This window comes from Acomys minous (assembly GCF_964271855.1).
Source record: "Acomys minous genome assembly, chromosome: 14".
NCBI lineage: Eukaryota > Metazoa > Chordata > Mammalia > Rodentia > Muridae > Acomys > Acomys minous.
Window position 1 is genome coordinate 64,283,692 of NC_140496.1, and position 26,182 is coordinate 64,309,873.

At 40.5% G+C, this 26,182-nt stretch overlaps 1 protein-coding gene across 6 annotated transcripts; it reads left to right on the forward strand.

Moving 5' to 3' along the window:
* Positions 1–5,442: 5,442 nt before the first annotated feature.
* SLC16A4 (solute carrier family 16 member 4) lies at positions 5,443–26,075 on the forward strand. Of its 6 annotated transcripts, none has more exons than XM_084756824.1 (9): positions 5,444–5,648; positions 6,604–6,718; positions 11,326–11,458; positions 12,163–12,306; positions 12,429–12,590; positions 14,306–14,824; positions 16,853–17,064; positions 18,107–18,200; positions 25,428–26,075. In XM_084756824.1, exons 2-9 carry the CDS (start codon positions 6,635–6,637, stop codon positions 25,577–25,579), a joined length of 1,500 nt encoding a protein of 499 aa, XP_084612950.1. In that variant the 5' UTR covers positions 5,444–5,648; positions 6,604–6,634; the 3' UTR covers positions 25,580–26,075. The 6 variants fall into 6 exon arrangements, with proteins under 6 accessions (XP_084612955.1, XP_084612950.1, XP_084612951.1 ...); XM_084756825.1 differs by having other exon boundaries at positions 6,625–6,718; XM_084756828.1 differs by lacking the exon at positions 14,306–14,824.
* The last annotated feature ends 107 nt before the right edge of the window (positions 26,076–26,182 follow it).

Genomic DNA, 26,182 nt, shown 5'->3' on the forward strand with positions numbered 1-26,182 from the left:
CTACACAGAGAAACCCTGTCTCGAAAAACCAAAAAAAAGAAAAAAAAGAATTCTAGACTTGCAGAGCATGGTGGTGCCTTTAGTCCCAGTACTCAGGAGGCAGAGACAGGCATCTCTCTAAGTCAAGCCTGATCTACAGAGTGAGTCCAGAACATCCAGGGACAGAGAAATCCTGTCTGGGGCAGGGGAGAAGAATCCTAGACCTAGGCGGTGTATGCTTTTATTCTCAGCACTTGGGAGGCAGAGGCAGGCAAATGTCTGAATTTGAGGGGCCAGCCTGTTTTACAGAGTGAGTTCCAGGACAGCCAGGGAGACAGAGAAACCCTGTCTAGAACTCTGCCCACCTCTCCCTGAAAAAAGAAAATGCCTGACCTAGCCAGGCATCGTGGACCTTGCCTAATTTAATTCCAGCTCATGGGAGATTAAGGCAACTGTGGGTTCAAGGCTAGTCTGGGCTAAATAGTTCCAGATCAGCCTGTCTCAAAAAGAAAAGAAAAATTCTAGGGGCCAAGTTGATTTTTTTTTCCAATGAGAAAAACTGTTTTACTCATTATTCTCCAATTTCTAGCCCAAATGAAATGAACCATTAAAACATAGACACATACCAGGGTCTTGTATCCCAGGATGGCCTTAAACACACTATTCAGTCAAAAGTGACCTTGAATTTCTGTTCCTCCTGCCTCACTTCAAAAGTGCTGGGATGTAAGTGTGTGCCACCATGCCTGCCCCCCCCCTTTTTTAATTGATTATTTGGGACTCTCACATCATGCATCCTGATCCTTCCCAGTCTTCCCATGTAGGCTTCTCCTGTGACTGCCCCCCCTAACCCCCGCAAAAAAGAAAAACCAAGTCCATTTTGTGTTATTCAGTCAAATTCCTAGTGGCAATCCTCCCCCAGAGAAGATGAGTGTTTCTCCACCTGTATCTGCCTCAGAAGCATCAACTGAGGAGAGCAGAACAGTGGCAGCAAGGGGTGGGGCCAGCTCTCTGGCCCCCAAGCCACCATGCCTGGCTAAACAATTCAATCTTTAGTGAGGTTTTTGTATGCTAGTGTAAACTAATTTATGTGTATTTACTTGACTTACTCTTATGTATTATCCCAGTTTAGAACAGAATGGGTTCCATATAATAATCATCTTGGTACTAAATACAGAACAGGCAACAGAGCAAACAAAGGAGAATAGGTACCAGGACAGAATTTTCTGGTCCAGAAGAGAAGGAAAGTGACTGACTTCAATTTCAGCCTTGCTGAATTTGACAGGGCATCCTGGTGACAACAGTGCTCAAGAACACAGTGGTGTAAGTGCTCGCTGCACACCAGGGAGAAGTCCATACTGTCAGGTACCTACCATGACCTGCGAGAACCAACTCCTGCCCGCTGCTTGAGCCACATGCCATGCTACGTCCCTTACCTTACAACCCCTTTCTTTAGAGTCTGAAGCGAACATTTTCTCGTTTATTCACAGTAACCATAAGAAGTAGGAAAAAAGTATGTCCAATTTTTTTTTAAAGATTTTATTTGAGGTATGAGTGCTCCGTCTACATATACATCGGTATGCCAGAAGAGGGCATCGGATTCCAGTATAGATGGTTGTGAGGCACCATGTGGTTGCTGGGGATTGAATCCAGGACCCCTGGAAGAGCACACAGCTGAGCCACCATTCCAGCCCCCAATGTCCAATTTATTAATAAAACAAGACTTGTGCTGGTAAGTCCTGAAAGCTAGATGTCTTGTAACTTTTCTATTGCTGTGATACAACACCATGGCCAAGGCAACTTAGAAAACACAGCCTTTAATTGGATTTACAGTTCCAGAGGGTTAAGTAGACTCCGTCATACTGTAGCAAAGGAATGGTGGTAGGAGCAGCTAAGAGATCACATCTGGTTCCAAAAGCAAAAGGCAGAGAAAGGCACTCTGGGAATGCCAGGAATCTTTTGAAACCGCGAAGCCTACACCCAGGCCATACTCTTCAAGCAATGTTACACCCCCTAATCCTTTGCAAACAGCTTTGCTGACTGGTGTTGGGGGCTGGGGTTTCAAACACTAGCTATGAAGTCACTCTCATTCAAATCACCACATGGAGATAGGGAATTTACTAGTCTGCACAGAACTACAGATGAAATATGGCTAGTTGCATGGGGTTTCCCAAGCATGTCTCCTATGATGGTTAATTTTGTATATTAACTTGCCTGGACCTTGAGATGCCAAGATGCTTGAAGTTAAGCCATTTCTCAGTATGTCTGGACAAGGCCATTTGAATCAATGGGCCTCCTGTGACGCAGTGAAACCCTGAATAGACTAAAAAAAACCATTTGTTTCTTTGACCAGGGCACTGGCCCTCTATGCACAGACTGTGATTGGAACCCACACCTCAGATTTGCTGACCTCATTTGGAATGGAACCCTACCACTGACTTGCAGGTCACAGGCTTGCTGATTGCAGCCATGTCCCTTCTTAGTCTCTGTGCAAACCAATTACTTATAGTAAATCTTACTGTCCCCGTTTGTACGGCCACCTGTCTCTGTCACTGGAGAACATTGTAACTTGGAAAAATCCAGGCAAGTTCCTCAGTATGCTGGACAGTTTTAGGTCAATTTGACACAAGCTGAGGTCATATGAGAGGAGGGAACCTCAGTTAAGAAAATGTCTCCGTAAGATTAGGCTGTAGACAGGCCTTTAGGGCATTTTCTTGATTAGTGATGGACTGGGGGAGGGCCTAGCTCATTGTGAGTGGTGTCATCCCTGGGGTAGTCCTGGGTTCTATAAGAAAGCAAGCTGAGCAAGCCAAGGAAGCAGCACCCCTCCATGGCTTCTGTATCAGCTCCTGCCTCCAGCCTCCTGCCCTGTTGAATTCCTGTCTTGACTTCCTTTAATGCTAAACAGTCATATGAGAGTATAAGTCAAAGAAGCCCTTCCCTCCCCAGCTTGGCCTTTGGTTACAGTGTTTCACTGAAGCAACAGAAACCCTCACTAAGACACTTAGATATGATGATTCATTAGGACTTCAAGGCTTTGGCACTTCCCTGCAATCAAACAGTAAAAGGAGAATTAACAAAAAGAAATGGTGCTTGGGACAAAATGAAAAAGAAATAAGTCACAATGTCCCAAAAATTCTTTCAGCCATGTCACATGGAATGTATTTCATTTCTCCAGCACTGAGTTGTGAAGACATTTATGTAATATCTTCAGCTAGAGATGTTCATTATACACTTAGTGCCCAGAGGAGGCTGATCATGTGAATATTTTCTACTAGCAAATGCCAAACTTCCAGGTTCCCAGAAAGGGGCGTGTTCAGTACAAGTCAGACCATCTCCTCCCTATAGGAACAGTGTTGGTAGGAATCCTCCTGAAGGCTAAGTTCCCAAATGCCAGCTGGAGGCCATTATCTATCCATCCATCCATCTTTTAAAAAAAAAAACAAAAAACAAACAAGCAAACAAAAAAAACAGGGTTTCTCTGCATAGCCCTGGCTGTCCTGGAACTCACTCTGTAGACTAGGTTGGCCCCAGAAATCTGCCTGCCTCTGCCTTGTGAGTGTTGGGATCAATGGTATGTGCCACTATGCCCAGCCTTGTGAGGCAGCCTTTTGTTTGTTTTTCAAGACAGGATTTCTCTGTGCTCTACCATAGCCTGGCTGATGGATAACTTTCTTAATGTAGTGTTGTACTAGACTGAGTCCCAAAAGCTGAAAATTATTCATTAGTCATCTGACAGTAGAATAACAGTAATAAGAAATGATGGTAAATTCTTACCAAATAGCTTTAGAGCGAAGAGGTAAAAGGTTAGAGATCGGGAAACTGATCATGTTTAAGGCCCCTGTAAACTTCATTACGTCAGTGGGTATGGGTGCTGAAATATTAACTAATGTCCCAGATAGCTTAACAATTATTTCTTCTGATTAATAAGAATGATGCATGGGTTTTTGCCTTTTCTTTTTCTTTTTTGGAGTATGGGGGTGGAGATGGAGGAAATCTGATGTAAACCAGATTTGCTCAGACTCACAGCAATCCTCCTTGCTTTCTCATCTGGTGTCCTGAGACTGTAAGTGTGCGCTACCACACATAGCAGTAAGAAGTATTCTTAATCCTAAACAATCTTGCAAAATAGCATTAGACACATTTTATAGCTTTGGAAACAAATTAAAAGAGGTTAACTTGCTCCGAATGTCAAGACTCAAAATGCAAAGCTGAGATTTTAACTGAGCCAGCATTACTCACTACTCCACTATCCCTCGACGGCTTTCATATAAAAGGTGTGTCTGAAGGAGCTCACCTCTGAGGACCTCAGAATCCTCTTAGCCCATATATGACTCTGTTCTACCCCATTTCAAAGCTAGTGCCAGGGCTCCACGCAGAGATATCAGTGTCCAGCTCAACTTCACCTCTTGTGACTAAAGCATAGGTTTGCTTTAAGAGTAGTGAGCATGCCACCAAAGACCTTGAAACAGTTCCATGGATGGTCACTAAAAACATTTTCTGGGGTACATAATTACCACCGAGCTCTCTGAAAAGCATTGCTCTTCGTCTGGGCTTTGCCTTCTGCTCAATGGTTGTTTGATCTTTCCCCCCACCGCCACAAAACTGCATCCTCTTTCTGTGGTTGCAGTCACTGAACATCCTCCCAGACTAGGCTGTCCTTCTGCAAGCAAGCATTCCAATCAAAAGCATTGGAGCTGGCCTTTAAGAGGATGAGAAGCCCCTTGCTTAAAAAACAAAACAACTACCAAAAAAAAAAAAAGTGCAGATTTCCAAATTAAACAAAGAATTCATACTTTGGCTTAAAATACTCTGGTTTAAGATCTGGAAAGTTGGTGTAGGGAGATCAAAGGCGCTTTCTTGTTGACTTTTTTAATGTGGAAGGTGGAGCAAAGGGAAGGAAATTGGACTGGAATGTCGAATTACTGAGGTAATTTTCTAGGACTCAGCCATAATCATTTCCAAAATTCAGTAAGAAAAAAACTTTCATTAAATTCACTGTAAGTATACATCTTTCATGGGAAGTATTTGAAGTTAAAGTAATCGGGTTCAAAAAAAGCAATTAAAATGGGACCTGAAACCCTGAATTAGTAATCATACTATTTAGTCAGTGAGCACAAAAGAGCACAGAGCAGGCTGCACTTACTGAGGACCACTATGTGTTTGCTACCAGGCACTAAGCCCAGGTACCCCAGCATGCTATCACGGAGACACAGCTGCAGCACTGCCATCACGGCCCAGTAACAAGCTTGACCACCTCTGGAAGTCTTTTATGCTTCTCTTACAAAGCAGCCTTAAGACTCCCTGAGGAACTTTGGACAAGTGTTTTAAAAATCTGGACTCCCATCCCCCCCAGGAGGATTTTCTCCTTGGTTTACTCCAACTGAATCTGGCCGGTGGTGAAAAAAGTCTACCTTGTGGGCCGGCTAGAGGCTGGCCTGAGTTGTTCTCAAGTTACAGCCTTCCTCCTCCCTCAGGAAGTAAAGTCCACTGGCGGTAGGATAGGGCCTCAACCGCTGCTCTGCCCTGCTTGACTACAATGCCTGGCTGTTTTCACAAGAAGCGGAATGAAACGCCTTAGAAAAGGAGTAACATTTTAGGAAAAGTAACTAATTTTTCCTCCGAAATTCCCTTGTTTATAGAGGACTCCTCAGCTGAACACATCTTTAAAGGTAAGGTAAAAATGGAATTGGGTGTTGGGTTGGTCATCTCAGGAAATACTGTCATCTTTCTGTCCAGCCTAATCACCTAACAGACATTTTACTCTCTCTGTCTCTGTCTCTCCCCCTCTCCTTCTCCACCCCCCCCACCCACACACACCAGCCTGCTTTAAAAATGGGAAAACATGGTAACATCCATTCCTCAGAACACATACATTTTTTTCTCACTCTTTCTCAATATATAGGTATTTATTTACTCAACTCTCTGATTGAAGGTAGCATACTTTGACATTCTAATCTTGAATACTTAACATTTCCCTCCTAAGGTGGAGACTAGTCTCCTGCAGAATCCTAAGTCCACCCTCATAACCAAAATATCTGACCTCTATACAGTACTATTTCACTTCGCTCATATTTCACAAGTGGGCTTTCCTGTTTCTTCTCCTGATCTAGTAACCAGTTAAGAGATAATGCCCTTTGTTGGGCACCTAGTTCCTTAAAATACCTAAGTGCCATATAAAAGGGCTATTTAAACCCAATGCCCTCACCCATTTTGTCTTTAGAGTCAAGGGCTGGTCCACAAGACTGGAAGGGTAACTAACACACGGCCTCCTCTAGAATTGGCTTATGGCTAGTGGAGATCCTGGGCACAAGTGGAGTGGCTATTCCTGTCAGGGAAGTGAAACTGAGGCCCCCTTTACACCAGGTGGACTTCATATAACTAAGGGGGAACAAAAAAGTAAACTCGCAGAACCATTAGCTTTAATACCATGGAGAAAAATAAAATGTAAAAGTTTATCCATACACATCTATATTCCCAGCTTTCAGGACTGCCATGAGTTCTAGACCAGCCAGAGCTCCTTCGCAAGACCAGGTCTTAAAACCAACCAAAGAAACAAACACAAACCCCACATAAGTTCAGATCACTTTCTTGACTACTGAGGCAAATGTTTTGGATCTGTCACAGTGATCTCTGTGTGCCACACAGAGGAAGCATCATGAGGAGGGAAGAGAACGCCCTCCCTTACCCTAAACCCCTGGACGGAGGATGGGGATGGATGATTGTGTTTCATTTTTTCCTGGTAAGTGTTTCTTTTACCTTTCCAACTGCTGAACTGTCTGAAGAAAAGCTTGAAGCAGCCTAACAATATCTCTTAAGTAATCATGAGATTTGAGTGGAAAGGGAGCCAGGAACTTCCCCCAAACTGCTAAGACCAGAGACTAGCTGGGCTGAACCCCAGAAGCTGAGCTGTCCCCCTTGAGAGAAAGTAGACATATCCTCTTCCAGTCCTCTCTGCCTCTGGAGAATGCTCCAGGCATGACTGGCAGTTCTACCTTGGCAGCATGGCAATTGGGATTTAGGGACATTGCATTTGTGACTTAGCTGGAGCTATCCTGGGCATTCCTAGGAAGTACTCAGTCATGACAGGGGTGAGATCGTGCTTGTGATCCCAGCACTCAGGAGGGGCTGAGAGGTGATTGCTGAGAGTTCAAGGCCAGGCAGTCATACATGGCAAGACCAGATCTCAAAACTAATGCCCATTCAACTTGACATGTATACAATACTTCACAACCCCTGTGCCGGTTTTTGTCTACTTGACACAAACCTAGAGGTATCAGACAGAGGAACTGCCAGAGGAGATGATTCCATCAGACTGGCCTGGAGTCCAGTTCTGCGAGAACGTTTTCTTGATTAAGGATCGATGTGGGAGAGGCCAGCACACTGCCACCCCTAGACAAGTGGGCCTATGTTGTTTAGGAGAGCTAACTGAAGAAAACAAGCCAGTAAACATTATTCCTTCATAGCTTCTACTTCAGTTCCTGCCTTGACCTCAAGTGTTCTGTAAACTATAAGCTGAGATGAACCCCTTTCCTTCCCAAGTATCTTATCACAGCATCAGAAAGCCAACTGAGACGGTCCATGTCACTGCTAGGAACTGGGGACATTTCAGTCTGCTGCTCACACCCCCCACATAACTTAAGCTATATATCTGACATGTGTTGTAAAGGAAAGATGTCTTACCCTCACCTCTGGGACACCTTGGGGGCTGCTATGTTAAAAAAGTGGTGATGTGCATTATCAGCACGCCCATTCTAGAACATGATGGGTAGACCCCCTCATAGCTGTGCCTCAAATAACCCTGTGCACAGTGGTACTAGCCCGGCAATCCTTAAGCATCTCTAGATCATTCTATTAACTTTCAGACACATTCACAAAAGCACCTTTCTTCTTGATGTTCCTCCCCTGCTTGGATTTACAATAAGCAGTCCACACAATAGGAGTGCAAGTCTTGCTCAGTAACAGACATCAGTATGAAACTGAAGGTGGGAAAACATGACACATTCCTCCTCCCTAATGATAGAAAAGGGGAACAGAGGGCAGAGGGCCTCAGCCAAGATCTGTGTATAAAACTTACAAATAAAGCACAATTTGCTAAATCCTGGCTCCATTAACAAAGAATAAGATTTCTTCTCCCACCCATTGAAACATTAATAACAGGAACACTAAAGATGTCTTAAGCCTGAGAGCCCTGCCTGGTTGGGTTCCACTCAAATGGTATTCAGTGTTGCTGTTGTTAAAATCTGGTTCTCTTACTTTTTTTCTGCATTATTCTCAGTGGATGGCAAGTTATTTAATTAGTTGCTTCTAATTAAAAATACCTAATTATCAGGTTACTAATGTCATTTGGGTAATATGATGATGCTTATTGAAGCACAAAAATATACCAAAATGTTAGCAATGAACTTAGCTCACAGCTCACAGTGATAATGTACATCCTTACAGGGCAGTGCATTTATTTCCATGTGAATTACAAGAATACTTTTCTATAAGAATTAAACTTCTGAAAAAGTGAAAAAAAAAATCTCAGTATGCTTTGTGAGCAGGAGGTTACATTGTAAGGTATGATACTTTACATATAACTGTTTCATAACTGTTCCTGTGTTTAATCTCTCTTACCAGACAAACTATTCAATGAGGGTAAGGAACCACATTTACATTGCTCATCAGTGATGTACTGTTACATACCAGCTCTGAATATACAGCCTGAAACACAGTAGCCAATCATCAGATACCTGCAGGTGGTGGGGGGTGGATAAACTGATACACTGTAAGAAGCCAAGAGGATGGATGAAATCAAAGGTGGAGAAGCTACTGAAAACTTAAGAGCCAAGTGTGATAGTGTACACCTGTAATTGCAGCACTGTGGAGGCAGTGGCAGGAGGACCGTGAGTTCAAAGCCAGCCTAGGATGCACAGCAAAATAACCTCAGAAAAATAACCGACTAAGAACATTGGTTGTTCTGAGGGTATGTTTTATTGCTGTTGTTTCTGAGACAAGGTCTCTCTATGTTATCTTGACAGTCCTGGACTCATTTTGTAGACCAGGCTGGCCTCGAACTGACAGCGATCCACCTGCCTCTGCCTCCCAAGTGCTGGGATTAAAGGTGTGTGCCACCATGCTCGGCAAGGGGTATGATGTTTTAATAAAGCAAATTAACAGGAAAGTGTTTCAGAAATACATCTGTAGCTGCAGGGTCAGTAAATGGATTAGGAAGGCTGGTACTTAAGACACAGGGTATAATTTAAGGCAATAATCAGAAATAAATGAAAATAGAGATCTGACCACATTGAGAGGTGGATCTCTAAGATGTGGAAAATCTGACAGCAAGGAATAGGTGAGGGCAGCATTGTTAGCTTAAACACTCTGGTAGGTGATGAATGCTGTTCATTAGTTAGAAGGAACAGGAAAAAAAATCTGGACAGTTTGAATGGCTTAATCTTGGACACTGTCCAAGAATGTGCTTGATGTAGTCTAGATGCATCTCAAGTAGAACAGCCTGTGTCTCCAATATAAACCTTGAAGGCAAAGTGGGTAAAATCACCAGAGAAATGGGGAACAGGACAAAAATCTTGGGGGAGATCCGTGTGGGGATGAACAGAACCATCCAGAGGAAACAAAAACAGCAAAGTAGGCAGATGCCTAGAAATTATCAGGAAAAAAAAAATGATGTGTGGACACTGCTGAGGTCACAGAATAGAAATGGCAACAATCTCCTGGCTTAGCAACAAGGAAGCCTGTGACAGCCTTGGTTGGAGTCCTTAGAGGATGGGTACAAAGCAAGTGAACTTCTGTTTGCAGGGGAATGCAGCAATAAGAGGAAGGACACAGTAGATTTTGAAGAAACTTATCTATGAAGGCCAGGATAAGCTAGGATAATATTACAGAAGGATCTGGGATACAAAGAAGCTGTTATTAAGTAAAACTAACAACTGGCACTGTGATTTTTCCTTCTTCTTCTTCTTCTTCTTCTACTACAGGGTTTCTCTGTGTAGCCTTGGCTGTTGTGGACTCACTTACTAGACTAAGCAGGGCTCGAACTCAGAGATCTGCCTGCCTCTGCCTTCCACCCCGCTGGCGTGCTCCAACACCGTCCAGCAAGCACTTTGATTTCAAAATGAGTTGAGGCTGACCTAGGTTACAGAGAGGGGGCGACCAACTGATTTATGAGTCACATGCCTTATATCCCAGCACTTGAGAGGCAGAGGCAGGTGGATCTCTGAGTTTGAGGCCAGCCTTATTTACAGAGAAGAATTCAAGGATCAAGGACAGCCAGGGCTACACAGGGAAACTGTATCGAAAGACCAAAATCCAAACCAACCAACCCAAAAACAAAGCAATAAAAAGTGCTCTTAAGTTGTAAATTAAGGGTTAGAGCATTCTCAGGTTTTTTTCTTTGGAGGTGAGGCAATCACAATGTCAGATGAAGAGTCTGATGCAGGACTGAATCCTACCAAGCTCAATCCAAGGCATGGCATCAAGATTTACGTAGGGATCTGTCTGATGAACAGAGAGAAAATACAGGCATTGGATGAGGTCTTTAGTATCTTGGGGGGAAGGGCACCCCCCCCCCCCCCCCGGCCAGGGTTTCTGTGTAGTCTTGGCTGTCCTGGACTTTGTAGATCAGGCTGGCCTTAAATTCATAGAGAACTACCTCTCTGCCTCCCAGAGAGCTGGGACTACAGGTGTATGCCACCACACCTGGCTTATTATCTTTTTCAAGTCTAAATGGAAATGAATTAGGAAGTTAAAAATTAAAGAGAGCTAGCTGGGTAGATGTGAGCTCTGCCCTTGCTTTCCTGATACTCAATGAATACACAACTCAGCCAGTTATTGAGCAGGTCACACCCATTTCACAGCTGTCAAAGCCAGGCATCAAGAGAACAAAGAAAAGTTCTGACTGGAGACCAATGGCCAGCCAAATTCAGATGATTAAGGGCAGAGATATTAACTGAGAGTGATGGTGTTCACCTTTAATCCCAGTACTTTGAAAGCAGAGGGAAATCTCTGTGAGTTCAAGACCAGCCTGGTGAGTCAAGTTGGTCTAGGGTCTAAATCTTAGCACCTGTACCATCTTTGGCAACTCTTCTAAAATGTCAACTCGCACCTATAAAAAATAGTGATGCATCCTTTTCATAGACTTAAAATGGAAAGTAAATGAGATACTTTCATGAATGTGACCCACGACTTTAAGGAGGAATGAACTGCTTCTCTCACCTCCCCATTAGATAACCAGAAAGCAGCGGTAAGACAAATGGGTAAGTACTGAGAGGCGGGAGCAACAGAACAGCTAGTAACAGCACTAGGCTACTTTCCACCTAATGAGGACTCTGGTATGCTTTGGTTTAGGTAAATGTGTTTGTGATGGGAATGACCAAGACATTTGCAATTTTCTTTGTGGTCTTCCAAGAGGAGTTTGAAGGCACTTCAGAGCAAACTGGCTGGATTGGATCCATCATGTCATCACTCCGCTTTTCTGCAGGTATAACTGGCAATAAGCTTGCTGTCCGTGCAGAATGATCACAAAGGTCCATGGTGACACTGTCGTTCCTTTAAGGCTGAAGTAGTTACCTTCCTTAAAGTTCATTTATTAATATGCATTAATATCAATATATAATATTGAAAGAGACATCACAGTGTGTAAGCTCTCCTTAACTTGTTAATTACACTGGGAAAAATTAGGATTAAAATGAAATTAAGGCCAGGTGTCGGTGGTGTACGCCTTGAATCCCAGCACTAAGGAGGCAGAGGCAGGTGGATCTGAGTTCACGACAAGCCTGGTCCAACAGCCAAAGCTACAACAGAGAAATCCTGTCTTGAAAAAGACAGAAAAGAAAAACAAAAAGGAATTAAGAATCCAACTATCAAATTCATGACTGGCATTTTTCATGCTTTGTTTCTTTCTAGTCTGGTAAGACTTCAACCTGAAAGTGAAACCATTCAGCTCTAATTATGTGATGATATTAGAAGCAAACATTAAGCCAATTTCTCTACTTCTAGTTGGTGCTGTAATATGGAGATTCATGACTCAACTTTGTACAAAACAGAGGCCACTGGTACAAATACAACTTTATTTTGAATATATAGTATCTTACAGTCTTGCTTTACTCTAACCATTCAAATCACACATAGGGTCTAAGGGATGCCAGAGCACACTAACCTAGCACTTCCCTTTCTTCTCTTAAGGTCCACTGGCTGCTACTATTTGTGACATACTCGGAGAAAAAACTACCTCCATTCTTGGAACTCTCCTTGTTTCTGGTGGCTATCTGGTCAGCAGCTGGGCCACAGGCATTCCCTTTCTTTGTGTGACTATGGGACTGTTACCTGGTGAGTCCACTGTAAACAGACTATGAGAGATGAAACAGTAAACTTTATTGCCTACGGATGCTATATATATATAAAACTAGTAACCTAATTGGAAAGTAATTTCAAACTTGTTTTTCTTTTAGGATTGGGGTCTGCTTTCTTGTACCAAGTAGCTGCTGTGGTAATTACCAAATATTTCAAAAACAGATTGGGCCTTTCTACAGCAATTGCCCGTTCCGGAATGGGACTGACATTTCTATTGGCACCTTTTACAAAATTCCTGATAGATCTTTATGACTGGACAGGTGAGTCAGTCTAAGTTTCTAAACCAACAACACTAAAAATTTAATGTTTAACCTCTCCTTTGAATACTGGAAGTAAAGTTTAAGGCAACTTCCTCTTCCTTGTTCCAAGGTCATTATGAGACCCTCTCAGGTCCAGGACTTGCCAAGTAGACCAGGCTGTCTTCAAACTTGTAGCTATGCTGAAATTACGGGTACAAGGCACCACATAATAATTGCAGAAGACATTGCTTTAGCATGCACAAGGCTCTGGGTTTAAACTCTAGCACTGAAGATGTGAGGGGAAATAGGCATGATACTTAATAGAAGGATATCCCCTTCCTCAGAGAATATGAGAGAGCTTCCTTGACCTGGAGGCTTTACCAGCCCACTCAGAATTTTTGGAATTCAATGCATGAGGTGCAACTGGAAACACTGTGCAGTAACACCCTTAGAAAAACAATGTTCTTCTTTTTCCTCCAACCCTTCACTAAAGCCTCCACTTTCATATTTTCCTCTTAAGAAAACAAAAAAACAAAACTCTGCACTTATAACAATCTGAACTAGCTGGATGTGGTGGCACATGCCTTTAATCCCTCTCAGGTCCAGGACTCGCCAAGTAGACCAGGCTGAGGCAGGCGGATAGCTGAGTTTGAGGCCAGCCTGGTCTACACAGCGAGTCCAGGACAGCCAAGGCTAAATAGAAAAACTCTGCCTGGAAAAAAAAAAAACCCTAGTAATAAAAAAATTAAAAATCCGAAATAAAATAAATTAAATCGAGCATCTGTAAAAAGATTGTGTTCCTATTGGGCAATCTTTTACATAATTATCAATTAGGAATTTTCAAAAAATCATTTCATAATTTTCTATCTGAAATATTTTAGTAAAATGTGTTTATTCCTATCTTTAAAGTGGTTCTGATGACTCTTTCCTATGCAGAGCACTATTCAGTAGTTGCATGGTGGACAGGAACCTCCAGCTGACAAACCTCTAAGAAAGCCCACACAGCTTGTTCTCTCCACAAACACGAATCATAGCTTTGTTCAGGGCACCCTGAAACCAACCAAGCAGTCACTATCAAAGGCAAGACTAGCACATCTTGTTTCAAGAGAATTTTAAAAAGCATCATAGGCTGAAAGGCTATCCCTTTTTCTAACATTTTTTCACACTGCATCTCAGCAGTTAACTGTATTTCCTATACCAAAATCCAGTCACTGGAATATACTTAAATACCTATTTAAGATGTATTGTAAAGTTGTGCCATTCAGATTATCAACCTACCTTCCAACCCACTCCTACCTTTTAGCAAAAAATAATCCCCTTCCATATGATTTCTTGGTCCAACTTCCTAGTTTTCTATCCCCAAAGTATTACATTTTTATAGCATGTATATTGTCAAGAGTTAAACGCTTTCGCTAACTTGAGAGGCAGGGAAGGATATGGCCCAGCAGTTAAAGGCATTTGCTATTCTTCCAGATGACCAGAATCCCATTCTTAGCACATACATCAGACATCTCACAACTGCCTGGAACTCCAGCTCCACGTGATCCGATCCTTGCTTCTTGCTTCAGTTGGCCACAGGCATACACGTGCACAAGACACAAATGAAACATGTTTTTAGGAGTAAACACGGGAGGCACAGTGCTAATTTCCAGAATTATTGGACTCTTCTAAGCCTATGAATAGACAGTACTATGAACTGAAGTTATTCTTATCGTCTCAATTTCTCTTCTATTTAGGTGCTCTTATATTATTTGGAGCTATTGTATTGAATCTGGTGCCTTCCAGCATGCTCTTAAGACCCACCCATATCCGAACAGAGAACAATTTTGATACTAAAAACAAGGACAGCAGTTTGTCTGAAACTGGACCAGAGGTCTCCTATCGGACAGAAACACCATACTGCAACGAAACACAAGAGTCCTGCATTGAAGGCAGCACTATGAGAAAATCGGGAGAATTTACTAAAAATTTAACTGTCTTAGAAAGTCAAAGTGAAGAACTCAGCAACAGGCCACACAGGAACATCCTGCTGCTTATGAATGATGACAAAAGTTACAAGAAAAAGTTTGTTTCATGGAACTGCAAACAAAAACTTTTAGATACGTCTCTCTTTAGGAATCCCTTCTTCTACATATTTACCTGGTCTTTTCTCCTCAGTCAGTTAGCATATTTCATCCCGACTTTTCACCTGGTAGCCAGAGCCAAAACGCTTGGAATTGACATAATGGATGCCTCCTACCTTGTGTCTGTAGCTGGTAAGAAAACCCACTCCAAACCTCCTACCTAGAAGGAAAATGAACTCAGCTTGGTAAATGCTTATTAAATTTTATTTTTAAATGAAAGCAAGGAGAAAGGAGGGAGGAAGAAAGAGAGTGACCATAAATGGACCGTGGAAAGGCTAGAAGCCAAGTTTCCTCAGGCTAAACAGCATACTGTGCATCTCCTCATGCACATCTGTCAACTGCTACCTTGCAGATTCTAGTGGGCCCCAACTCGCCTTACTCATTTTGGGTGTCTAACACAGTGATATAAATTACTCGTTGTGTAAAAATTTAATTTCAAAAAGCTGGTACTGAGTATCAACAGCTACTCTGGGAAGAAGGACACCTCAGCTAGCAAACAGTGTAGTGACTGGAAGGATTGATTCTGAAGCTTGACTTCCCTGGTCAGGTTCTTGTTCTCAATTTCCTTACTGTGGGAGGGATTCTCCTCTATGCCAGGATTTCCTTTTCCTATTTATAGGATAGGATAACAGCCTGCTTTCCTTCATAGCTGTCAGCATATGAATGTGATGTACATGTAATTTAGCCTAGTACCAGGCTCACAGTGAACACAATGTTCCACTGATATCTGATGCTAAGTAATTTCCTCTTGAAATAATTTTAAGAGATAAATATGACCATCGATTTAGTCACTAATCCATAAGCTTGTTTAAAATAAATCAGAATGTAAGTTTAAAAAGCAATTATTTTATGTAAACACGAAATGTTAGACAATGAAATGCTTAAGTTGTAGATTCAACTGACAAAACAGGGAGTCTGTAACAAACGAAAAGGAAGAAGATTGAATCCGCTTTGCGCTAACCCGACAATTCTCAGCAGTTTGACTTAACTTCTTCTACACTTTCTTAGGGAAATATCAACTTACCAAGCCCTTATACAAAGCTGAAGACAGTTTCCTATGTTCTCACTGCAGTGATGCTTCAGTCAAAAATTGCTGCCACACAAAAGCAGCTTCAGTTATCCATTTTCTTTCACTGTCTGAGAGAATCCATTTAGGTCAGATTAAGGCTATACAAATTAGGCCCAAAATCATCATATAGCCTCAATGTGCATCCTGGAGACTGCTACAAAAATAGTTTCCTTTTTTACTCTCTTTTAATGGACCTAAAACTCAAAGCAACTGGAGGTCATTCTATTTTATCTTGAACGTGGGGCCTATTCACGCTGGGGAAACACTGAGCCACTGAGCACTCGATCCCAAGCCTTGCTCATGCTACTTTTTTGAGACTGGGTCACACCGTGGTGCTCTGGCTGTCTTAGAACTCACTCTGTAGGTTAGGCTGGCCTGGAATCCCCCAGAGATCTAGCTCCACCTCCCTAGTGTTGGGATTAAAGGCATGAGCCACCACACCCATGATATTCTTGATGGAAACTTCTTTTGATATTTTTAACTGATGTCTTGTAACAGAGTAAACAGTAAAAATGCTGAGTGGAAAACACAAAAGAAAAAAAAACTGTGGTTCTTAAATTTTACTTGTTACACCACATGGTAACCTATGTCCCAAATAACACACTTAGACTTCATACATATTTTCAAATGAACTATAATAACCTTTGGAGGTCCTAAATGCCATGGTTTCATAAACAAATACAAGAGTCCCAGTGTCTGTCTTTTTTAATATGAGGTTTTAATTTTTCTTGTTTCATCATGACTCCTCAGGACACTTTTAAGTTTCCTATCCTCACTTGCAGGACCTTTGAAGAGACTGTAAGAACACTTCAGCCCATGGTCTTGTCAACAGGGATTCCACACACAATTAGAAAACACACATGACAATTTGATGGGTTCATGCTCAGCTGGAGGCAGCATTTTATTAGATATGTTTAGATATGGTATTTTATTAGATATGTTTAGAAAAGTTAAGTTATATATCCTATTTCGGTATGAAACTATTTTTCCCTCATGTATTCCGGCCTCCAGATGGGATCCTACTATTGGACAAAGATGTACTTCTACACCGACATTCGACAGATTGCCTGACTATGTATTTACTGTTCCAGGTATCACCGAGACAGTCAGTCAGCTTATTTCTGGATGGATTGCTGACCAAAACTGGGTCCAGAAGTATCAATACCATAAGTCTTACCTTATTCTGTGTGGTGTGACTAACCTGCTTGCTCCTTTAGCCACCACGTTCCCACTACTTATGGCCTACACTATCTTTTTTGCCATTTTTGCTGGTGGTTACCTGGCACTAATACTCCCAGTATTGGTGAGTAGACCAATTCATTAGTAATGCTAAATTACTCAGTAAAAGTATCAGTAGCAGCTTTCCTGAGAATTAAAATTCTGTATTAGTTTATCACTAAAAAAATTACATAAAGCTGGGTGGTGATGGCACAGGCCTTTAATCCCAGCACTTGGGAGGCAGAGGCAGATGGTTATCTGTGAGTTCAAGACCAACATGGTCTACAAAGGGAGATCCAGGTAAAGAGAAATCCTACCTCCAAAAATTAAAAATAATAAAAGTAGGTGAGACCCAGGAAATCCTGTTGTCAGCTTTATCATCATTATTTACCTTACCGTGTAAGGAAGAGACGCTAGGAGGACCACACAGTACAGGAAAAGGAGGAACACAGAGACCAGCAAGATTCTAATTACCTTCTGTTCACTCCTCTCCTTCAGGCTCCAGGGGTCTCTGGCTCTTTCTAGAACACAAGCATATAGGTCTACTAAAAGGATGGCTTCTGTATACTGCCTTTGGACCTGTGTACTTTAAGGACATTGTTTTAAAATTTTCTCCATTTTTATCTCAAATTGACAAACTGTGAATTCAAATGGAACTGAAATTTAAGTTTTGTAGAATAGTGTATGAAGCTTAGACAAAATTCCAGGTCCCCAAGGCTGAAATCAGCTTCTGTGCTGCCAGATTTCTTATAAACCTATGGTTGGTAGTCAGCCACAGGTGGATCCAATTGTTACTGTAAGTGCAGACTGCTAAATATTTCCTAACGGAGAGGAAAATCATTAAGGTTTGGGAGGTAAAAACACTCCTGAACCACAGAAAAGGTTAACCTACCAAAACCAAACAGCAATGTTCCACAGTAAGAAGCTGAAAACCCCACCCTGCCTACCCAAACCACTGTTCCTTAGTTGACTTCTATTCTGTTCCCTAACACTGGGGGCAAACAGCCAGCCAAACCATCCCAGGAGTCACACCTTGCAGTATGATATTTTGTCACCCTGTTGTCAACATAAGACACCTGAGAAGTTCTCCCTGAAAATGGCTAACCCTGAATTCTCGTTCCCTGCAGGTCGATCTATGTAAGAATTCTAGCGTACACAAGTTTTTGGGATATGCCAGTTTCTTTGCTGGGATGGCTGTCCTTTCTGGACCACCAATAGCAGGTAACAACTGAGCCACAGTGAGCAAATTTCAATGAAAACAACAGAAACCTAGGATCAATGACAACAGTATCAGATTTAAATGCTATATTTGACTTTCCCATGTGTGTCCTACTTGATCACCAATACAGGAAAACCTGAGTTAAAATTACGTGAAAGTGTTCTGTTACTTTACTGGAAATAACCAGTTTTACCTAAATGGTATTTTTTGCTTGCTGAATTAAAATTTTGACTATTTGCACAGAAAAAAAATATTCCCAGGGAACAGGCTTAAATGTTAGATTCAAACAAATCAAAGATCTAATGTATTGATTAATCTGATTGCTATACTTCCATTGTTCACAAAAAGGAACTCACCTTAAAATTCACTTTGCTACTTTTAAATTATCTGTTCTGTTTTTGATACAAGGTCTCATTTGCCTAAGGCGTCAAACTCTTAAGAACTTTCTGATCATTCTGTTCCCACTTGGGATTACACGTGTGAAATCACTAACTCAGGTTATGCTGCAGTAGTGGGGAATCAAATCAAACTCAGGGCATCCATGCTAAACAATCTGTCAAAGGTGCCAGCTCTCAGTTTTGCTACTTCAGACAGTAGTGGCGCACGCCTTTAATCCCAGTACTTGGGAGGCAGAGGCAGGCAGACCCCTATGAGTTCGAGGCCAGCCTGGTCTACAAAGTGAGTCCAGGACAGCCAAGACTACACAGAAAAACTCTGTCTCAGAAAAACAAAACAAAACACAAAACAAAACAAAACAAAAAAAAACACCCAGTGATTCTGCCCTATCTTTGTACCTTTAAATACCTTAATTTATACCTTAAATAAGTAAGACAAATTAAGGACATCTCACTGAGTGATATTATATGGCTAAGCACCTTGATGAAGGGAGAGGTAGGATCTCACGTAGCCTAGGCTGGCTTTAAACTCACTATTTAAGAGAATGCTGGCTTTGAACTTCTGATCCTTCTGCCTCCATCTCCCAAGTGCTGGAACTACAGGCATGTGCCACCATTCTTGGCTTCTATTTCCTTTCCTTTTTATTTCCTTTTTTTTTTTTCTAATGGAAAAAAAAATAGACTACAAGAGAGCAAATTAGAAAACATAATCATTTTATTGTGAAACTTTTACTTCACACACACACCTAATGCATTATAAAATATATTTGTTTTCAATCAGTTAGAAAAATGTTTATAGACTTTTCTTACCAAAGCCTACAATACTTCCGTTTAGATGTAAGAATAAATATGGAGCTCCTGATAAATACTTGTATCCACTAATCATAAGATTGTTACTTGGGCAGTCATAGTAAGTTCTAACAAGTCAAAGGTAGTGATCAGTCTACTGATAAAAGGTCATGTTAATTTTTAGTCTAGAAATTAGTTGCTCACAGTATCTCAAGATTATGATAAGACAAATTAAGGACATCTCACCGAGAGTGATATTATATGGCTAAGCACCTTGTTGAAGGGAGAGGTTTCAGGGAAGCCCTTGTTTCTGTAAAGTCATTCCTCTATGAAATGATAGAGATAACTTTATAAAGACCAGCGGATCTCTTCCCAAGTTCTGACTTCAGCAGCAACTATCAAAGAAACTCTACAAATGTTGGCTTTCAGATTAACTCAGTTCTTTGTAATAAAGATATAGTTCAGTGGTAGGCCTAACACAGGTGAGGCCCTGGGTTCAATTCCTAGTACTTGAAAATCAAAATAAAAACAGGTTACTTGATTATTATGAGGCATGGAAAATTATGTGACTGTGTTCACCTTTAAATGTAAATGTATGCTGGTAATTTTCAGAGCTGTAAGAGATTTTCACTTTTACTTACCCATCTCTATTACCAAATGAAAAGCAGAAATTCCTATGAAAGAATATAGGCATGTTTAAGTAGGAATCTGGCAAACAGTAAATCCTCAGTCAAAATGTTTGTTTAAAATGGAAACAGTGAATACATAAACAATATATTTCTCCTTCCTGTATGGGGATGAAAAAGAAAACAAAAGTTAGTTCTATACAAACTTTAATAATTCTAGGAAAGAAAAAAAGCATAGGAAACTTATACAAACCATGTATTTTTTTAAAAAAATACACAAAATTAAAAAACTTACAAATATAGCACAAGAGGAATAAAATTATTTATAAACTTTTATCATCATGGATATGACAAGAAATATAGCAGCAGCAAAATTCCTTGACATAAGACAAGAATTCAAAAGACAAAACCCCACCCTTCCACACATGTTCTCCTCCATAGAAAACTGCCTTTGCCTACTCCAACCATACTCTTTCTATCCTCTTCCAATGACTAGTAACCAGTCCAATTTTATTTAATACTATGGCTCAAATCAGACTTGGCTCCCTGGCTGAGGGTTGTTAGTAGACTTAGGTTAAACGTCATGGCACACCCAAACCTGCTGGTCTTTTTTTGATAGACAACGTCCAGAATTCCACTTTAGCACCAAGATTGTAGCCTTGAAAGCTTGTAGAGAAATGATAAGAATTAATATTTGAAACCTTGTAATATTTCTTGGAGTTCTCCCTACTCCTGTTGCCTCACAGGTATTTCAACCTTTTAAGCCAAAGATAATAGAGACTGGTTACCTTTCACTTGCTCAGCATGTTACAGGAAAAGACAATGGATAAAGTGTAAAGTCATCTATCCAAGGAGGTCTCTGTCCCCTTAACAGATAAGCTATGTCATGAAATGACAGGTCATTCCCCATTTCCAGTCCATCTTTACTCAAACACAATACTAAACAAAACTTCTATCTGATCCTTGCTCTACCGTTTACCAAATTACTCTCTAAAGTTTTATCAGTTATGTTGGTTTATTAATGGAGAATTTCTCTGTGGCCTAAAAATTTACTAGGAAAAAAAATAGTTCAATCTTGTTATCTGTTATAGATCATTGTGGAGCCTGGAACGAGTGAAAGACAGTGAGAACACAGAGGAAAGTTCTCTGTATAAAAGGAATGTACTAACACTGAAGAAAATATGTAAACTCTTCATTAACAGGTGGTTAATTTCCCTCAAAAACATCCACCAACCCAGCTTCCCTCTGTCTGACTCGGCATTCCTAAGATTAATGATTATCTAGGAAAACATCAAAAAAACAATTCTAAATGGCTTGCTCTAGTGTGGTTTAAAAAGAGGAAATTATCATTCTGTCGTTGCAAACGCCAAGACCGAGTGTCCAAATGCTAATCCTCTAATGAAACAGAGCAGAGAGCCAATGCTTCAGTGCTCCTAGTAAATCTTACTGCAAATGTCTATCTTGGGGCCATTAGCGAGTTTGTGTCTTAAAAGACCCCAAGATTTTAATTTGCTAAACCATTATTTCCCAAGAATTATTCATATCATGGCATATATAGAACACATAAATATCTTATAACACAACCAAGCTAAGAAATATAACTGCAATTGAAGAGGCAAAAAGATCAGAGTCTTACCAGGCATGATGGCACACACCTTTAATTTCAGTGCCTGAGAGGCAGAAACAGATGGGAGCTCTGTGAGTTTACACAGCCACTTGTAGGCCACCCAGAGCTACCTGGTGAGACTCTCATCTCAAAATAACAATAAAATAAAATCAGTATGCCCATCCATCTTGGATGTTTGCCACTAAGGCTCCTATACAACAGAAGTTGTTCTCATGAAGCAGCAGAATTCCCAGCCTCAGAGCTGAAGTTCCATCAAGGAACTTTGGGGGTTAAGGACTTCCTGGTTATATATTTCAAGTTCTAAATTGATGATAAATGGAAACATAATAGCAAGCCCAGTAGAATTCCTTTTTCATAAACATATTTCCTTACTAACTTTATGAGTGCTGTATGTATGAACAAGCATATGCCACAGTACATGTGGAGAACAGAAAACAACCTGTGGGAATCAGGTCTCTTCTTCCATCATGAGTCCCAGGGATGGAATTCAGGCCACCAAGCTTTGCAGCAAGAACCATTTGCTACCTGTTAAGCCTCCTAATAGGATTCTTTTATTTATTTGTTTGTTTGTTTGTTTATTATGTGCATTGTTGTTTTGACTACATGTCGGTCTGTCTGAAGGTGTCAGATCTTAAAGTTACAGACTGTCATATGGGTGCTAGGATTTGAACCTGGGTCCTGCTTAACCATCTCTCCAGCCGTCCCACCCCCAATAGGATTCTTAACTCCGCTCAACAATTCTGAAACACATGCTAATGCATTCTTCTTAGATAGTAAATTCCTTCTTTCACAACATTAACTCCTAAAATCATATAAAAAAATGTGTTGGTTGAGCATTTCTAAATCCAAATACATCTTTGCGGATAGTGAGATGATGTCACAGTGGCCAAATTTCCTACCATCAGTTTGTTTTACATACAAAAATATTAAAAGTATTATAAAGGGAGAAGGAGAGATGGCTCATTAGTTAAGAGCATTTGTAGCCCTTGCAGAAGGCTCAGGTTCAATTCCCAGCATCCACATAATGGTTCACAATGACCTTAACTCCAGTTCCATAGAATTCAATGCCCTCTTCTGATCTCTGAGGAGCGCGCATGCGTGCGCGCGCACACACACACACAAATTGCACATACATAAAAAGATAAGTAAAATTTTAAAAGTTATCTTCAGGCTGTGTATATAAAGTATATACAAAACATAAATGATTTCCCCCCCAAGACAGGGTTTCTCTGCGTAACCTTGGCTGTCCTGGACTCACTCACTTTGTAAACCAGGATAGCCTCAAACTCAGAGATCGGCCTGCCTCTGCCCTCCCTGAGTGCTGAGATTACAGTTATGCACCACCGTACAAGACTACATAAATGAATTTTCTGTTCAGACTTGGGACTCATGCTTAAGATACCTTATTATGCATATGTTAAACACAAAATACTTGATATACTAGGTATCTTCGGTAAGATCACCCCTTATTAGCCATAATAATCAAGTTTTGATTTAAGTGGCTCCTAGGTAAGTTAAAAATTCAAGCTTGATTGGTATTAAAACATCTACTTGGGCCAGGTGGTGGTGGCGCACGCCTTTAATCCCAGCACTTGGGAGGCAGAGGCAGGCCGATCTCTGTGAGTTCGAGGCCAGCCTGGTCTACAAACTGAGTCCAGGACAGTCAGGGCTGTTACAGAGAAACCCTGTCTCAAAAACAAAAAACAAGCAAAATAAATAAAACATCTACTCGGGAGTAGTGAACCTTTGTCTCCCATTAAAAATTAAAGATTATATATTTGGTCTGGATCTCAACTAGAATTTTAAAGATGTTGGTTTCTCAACTAGCAAGCATAAATAGGGAGAACATTCAAAACAAAGTATTTCATCCAACTTGAAATTTGCCAAATGATTTCCTTCTTTGATTAAAATATTAAGTATATTTTAATTCTTAATGTTTCAAGTAAATATTCTCTTTAAAGTGTATGCGTGAAGCCGGCCATAGTGGCGCACGCCTTTAATCCCAGCACTCGAGAGGCAGAGGCAGACGGATCGCTGTGAGTTCGAGGCCAGCCTGGTCCACAGAGCGAGTCCAGGACAGCCAAGGCTACAGAGAGACCCTGTCTCAAAAAAAAAAAAAAAAAAAAAGTGTGTGTGTGTAAAATGAAAAAGCTTATAAATAATTCTCTTAAACCCATTTCACCTGTGCCCTCTTTCTACAAGCAATATCTATATCACTATCAAGACCCCATAGTCTTTTCCTATGATGCTAACATTTGAAAATCATCAGAAATTCACAGGACATATATGTACACACATAAGAGGAAGCGGCTGCTGCTCCATCTTCCCTCCTTTCTAGAAAATTCCATAGCTACGATTAGTGACTTATTTCTTAAGGAGTTACAGGTCAAGTCACATACATAGAATCACAAGATTCATCAACATCACTCCACTCCTTCAACTTAACCTCAAGAAACATTAAATTGTGGTCACTAACCAAATAAGGAATCAATAAATAAACTCCTTAAAGTTAGCTCAATTTGAAAGGCTATAAAACATTCTATTTCAGGCATTACTGGAGTATAGCTCAGTAGTAGAGCACAGGCTTAGCTTGTCTGTACATGAAGCCCTGGGTTCAATGCCCATAACCAACTAACAAAACCCACAAACTTTGGAAGTCAGAGGTGAATAAGAGAAAAGAAGAAAAGGCAATAAACAATTACACTAAATGGGAGTTGGGGGAGGGTAGAAAAAACCAACACAGGCACAGAGTATTTCCACCTCTCTCCTCGTCAGTATATCATCCCCAAACCTAGACCCATACTAGCATGCACCTCTATCTTTGTCACACTAAGGTTGTTTCCAGAGTACAGACTTTTATATGGACATCTAAATGCCGTTTTCTTTCTATCACATAGTGAAACAGACATTTCTAAGATGTTTTATTTAAGTTCTAGTATGTGTTATTGACCAAAAGATTTCAAGGCTTCTCCGGTTCTTATTTTAAAGAACATTAAGTTAGGAATGTAGTTCAGTGGCAGAGTTCCAGGAGGAACTCCTTTGCATTTAGATTTCAGAAGAATTCCTTGAACACATTTACTTATCAAGCAGTGATCATGTGATCACAGACCCACCGCACCACCAAGTCTTCCCTTCATAGAATTTATCAAATATACCAGGCGTGGTAGTGCACGCCTTTAATCCCAGCACTTGGGAGGCAGAGGCAGGCGGATCACTGTGAGTTCAAGGCCAGCCTGGTCTACAAAGTGAGTCCAGGACAGCCAAGGCTACACAGAGAGACCGTCTCAAAAAACCAAAAAAATCAAAAAAACCAAATATACAAATGAAATGGTTAAGTTCTATTTTCCACTACACTGTAAACACTATGAGCATAGGGACCATTACCTGGCTCAGTGCTGTCCTTGACGCACAGCGTATTTTTAGGACATGGTAAATACTCAAATGTTAGCTCAAAGAAGATAAATCTTTTTTCTTTGAAAAAAGTAATTCATGATTACTTTCCTTGTAAGAAGAAACAGTAGCCTTTTAAGTCACCATAAAATGAAGTGCTGTGTCCCTAATTTTCTCCAATCTCTAATACATTTGAGTCCACAATGACTTTTAGTGATGTAAGTTTCTACTCGGATGAAAATGATCAAGTTTCCTACAACAGGTGAAAAGCTCTATTAATTCTAGTAGCTCATGATACAGACCGGGAAGAGAAGGCCCCTTCCTTCAAAGTCTAAGACCTGCTGGAGAATCACAAAAGGGAACGGTTTCACTTGGCTAACAGAAATCCCTCCTTCCTTCCAGGCTGGATACATGACCATACGCAGACATACACAGGCTCTTTCTACTTCTCTGGCACCTGCTATCTCCTCTCTTCAGTTTCCCTTTTCTTTGTACCACTGGCTGAAAGATGGAAAAGCAAACAGGCTGGCCTTCTAAGGACTACAATCAAGTAAAATCTTAACAAAAGAAAACTGGAAACAAAAGCTTAGAAGGAAAATCATTGTAAAAATGAGAAGTAAGCAATGTAATTATTAAGATTCTTTCTTACTTTACTAGTACAATGTCCAATTGGTGGGAGGAGTAATAAATAACAATTTCAATTGTTAGTACTTAATCAAACAGGCTAAAAAGTGAATCCATCAAAGTCTTATTAAATGAAAATCAGAATGTACTATAATAAATAAACTCAAACTTTCATTTATACTATGGTAATTCTGTCACCAAAATATGTGAAAATTATAAACATTTTTTTCTTTAATATAGTAATTGGTTGACTAGAGCTCTAGAATCTTCATATATAATGTCTCACTTAGTGACAAAAATGTTATATTCCCTCCAAAACAAGTTTACTGTTGTTTATTCATTATATGTAATTTTTGTTTTCTTATTTTGTCTCTTGAGTCTCTATAGTGTACTGCTATCTAATAAAAATAAAACTTGCTAAAATAATCTTTATTTGAACATCATTTGAATGCTATTACTGTTCATGTAAACAATATTATCTTTTTACTACATTTAATTATCTAAATGACTCTTCAGACTATAAGTTTCATATG

Bases quoted from the DNA above. Each gene is read 5' to 3' on its own strand.
- SLC16A4 (XM_084756824.1), top strand. From the start codon at position 6,635: ATGAGGAGGGAAGAGAACGCCCTCCCTTACCCTAAACCCCTGGACGGA. The intron at 11,459-12,162 runs GTATAACTGGCA...TCTTCTCTTAAG, and splicing joins ATCACTCCGCTTTTCTGCAG to GTCCACTGGCTGCTACTATT. The intron at 14,825-16,852 runs GTAAGAAAACCC...TTACTGTTCCAG, and splicing joins CTACCTTGTGTCTGTAGCTG to GTATCACCGAGACAGTCAGT.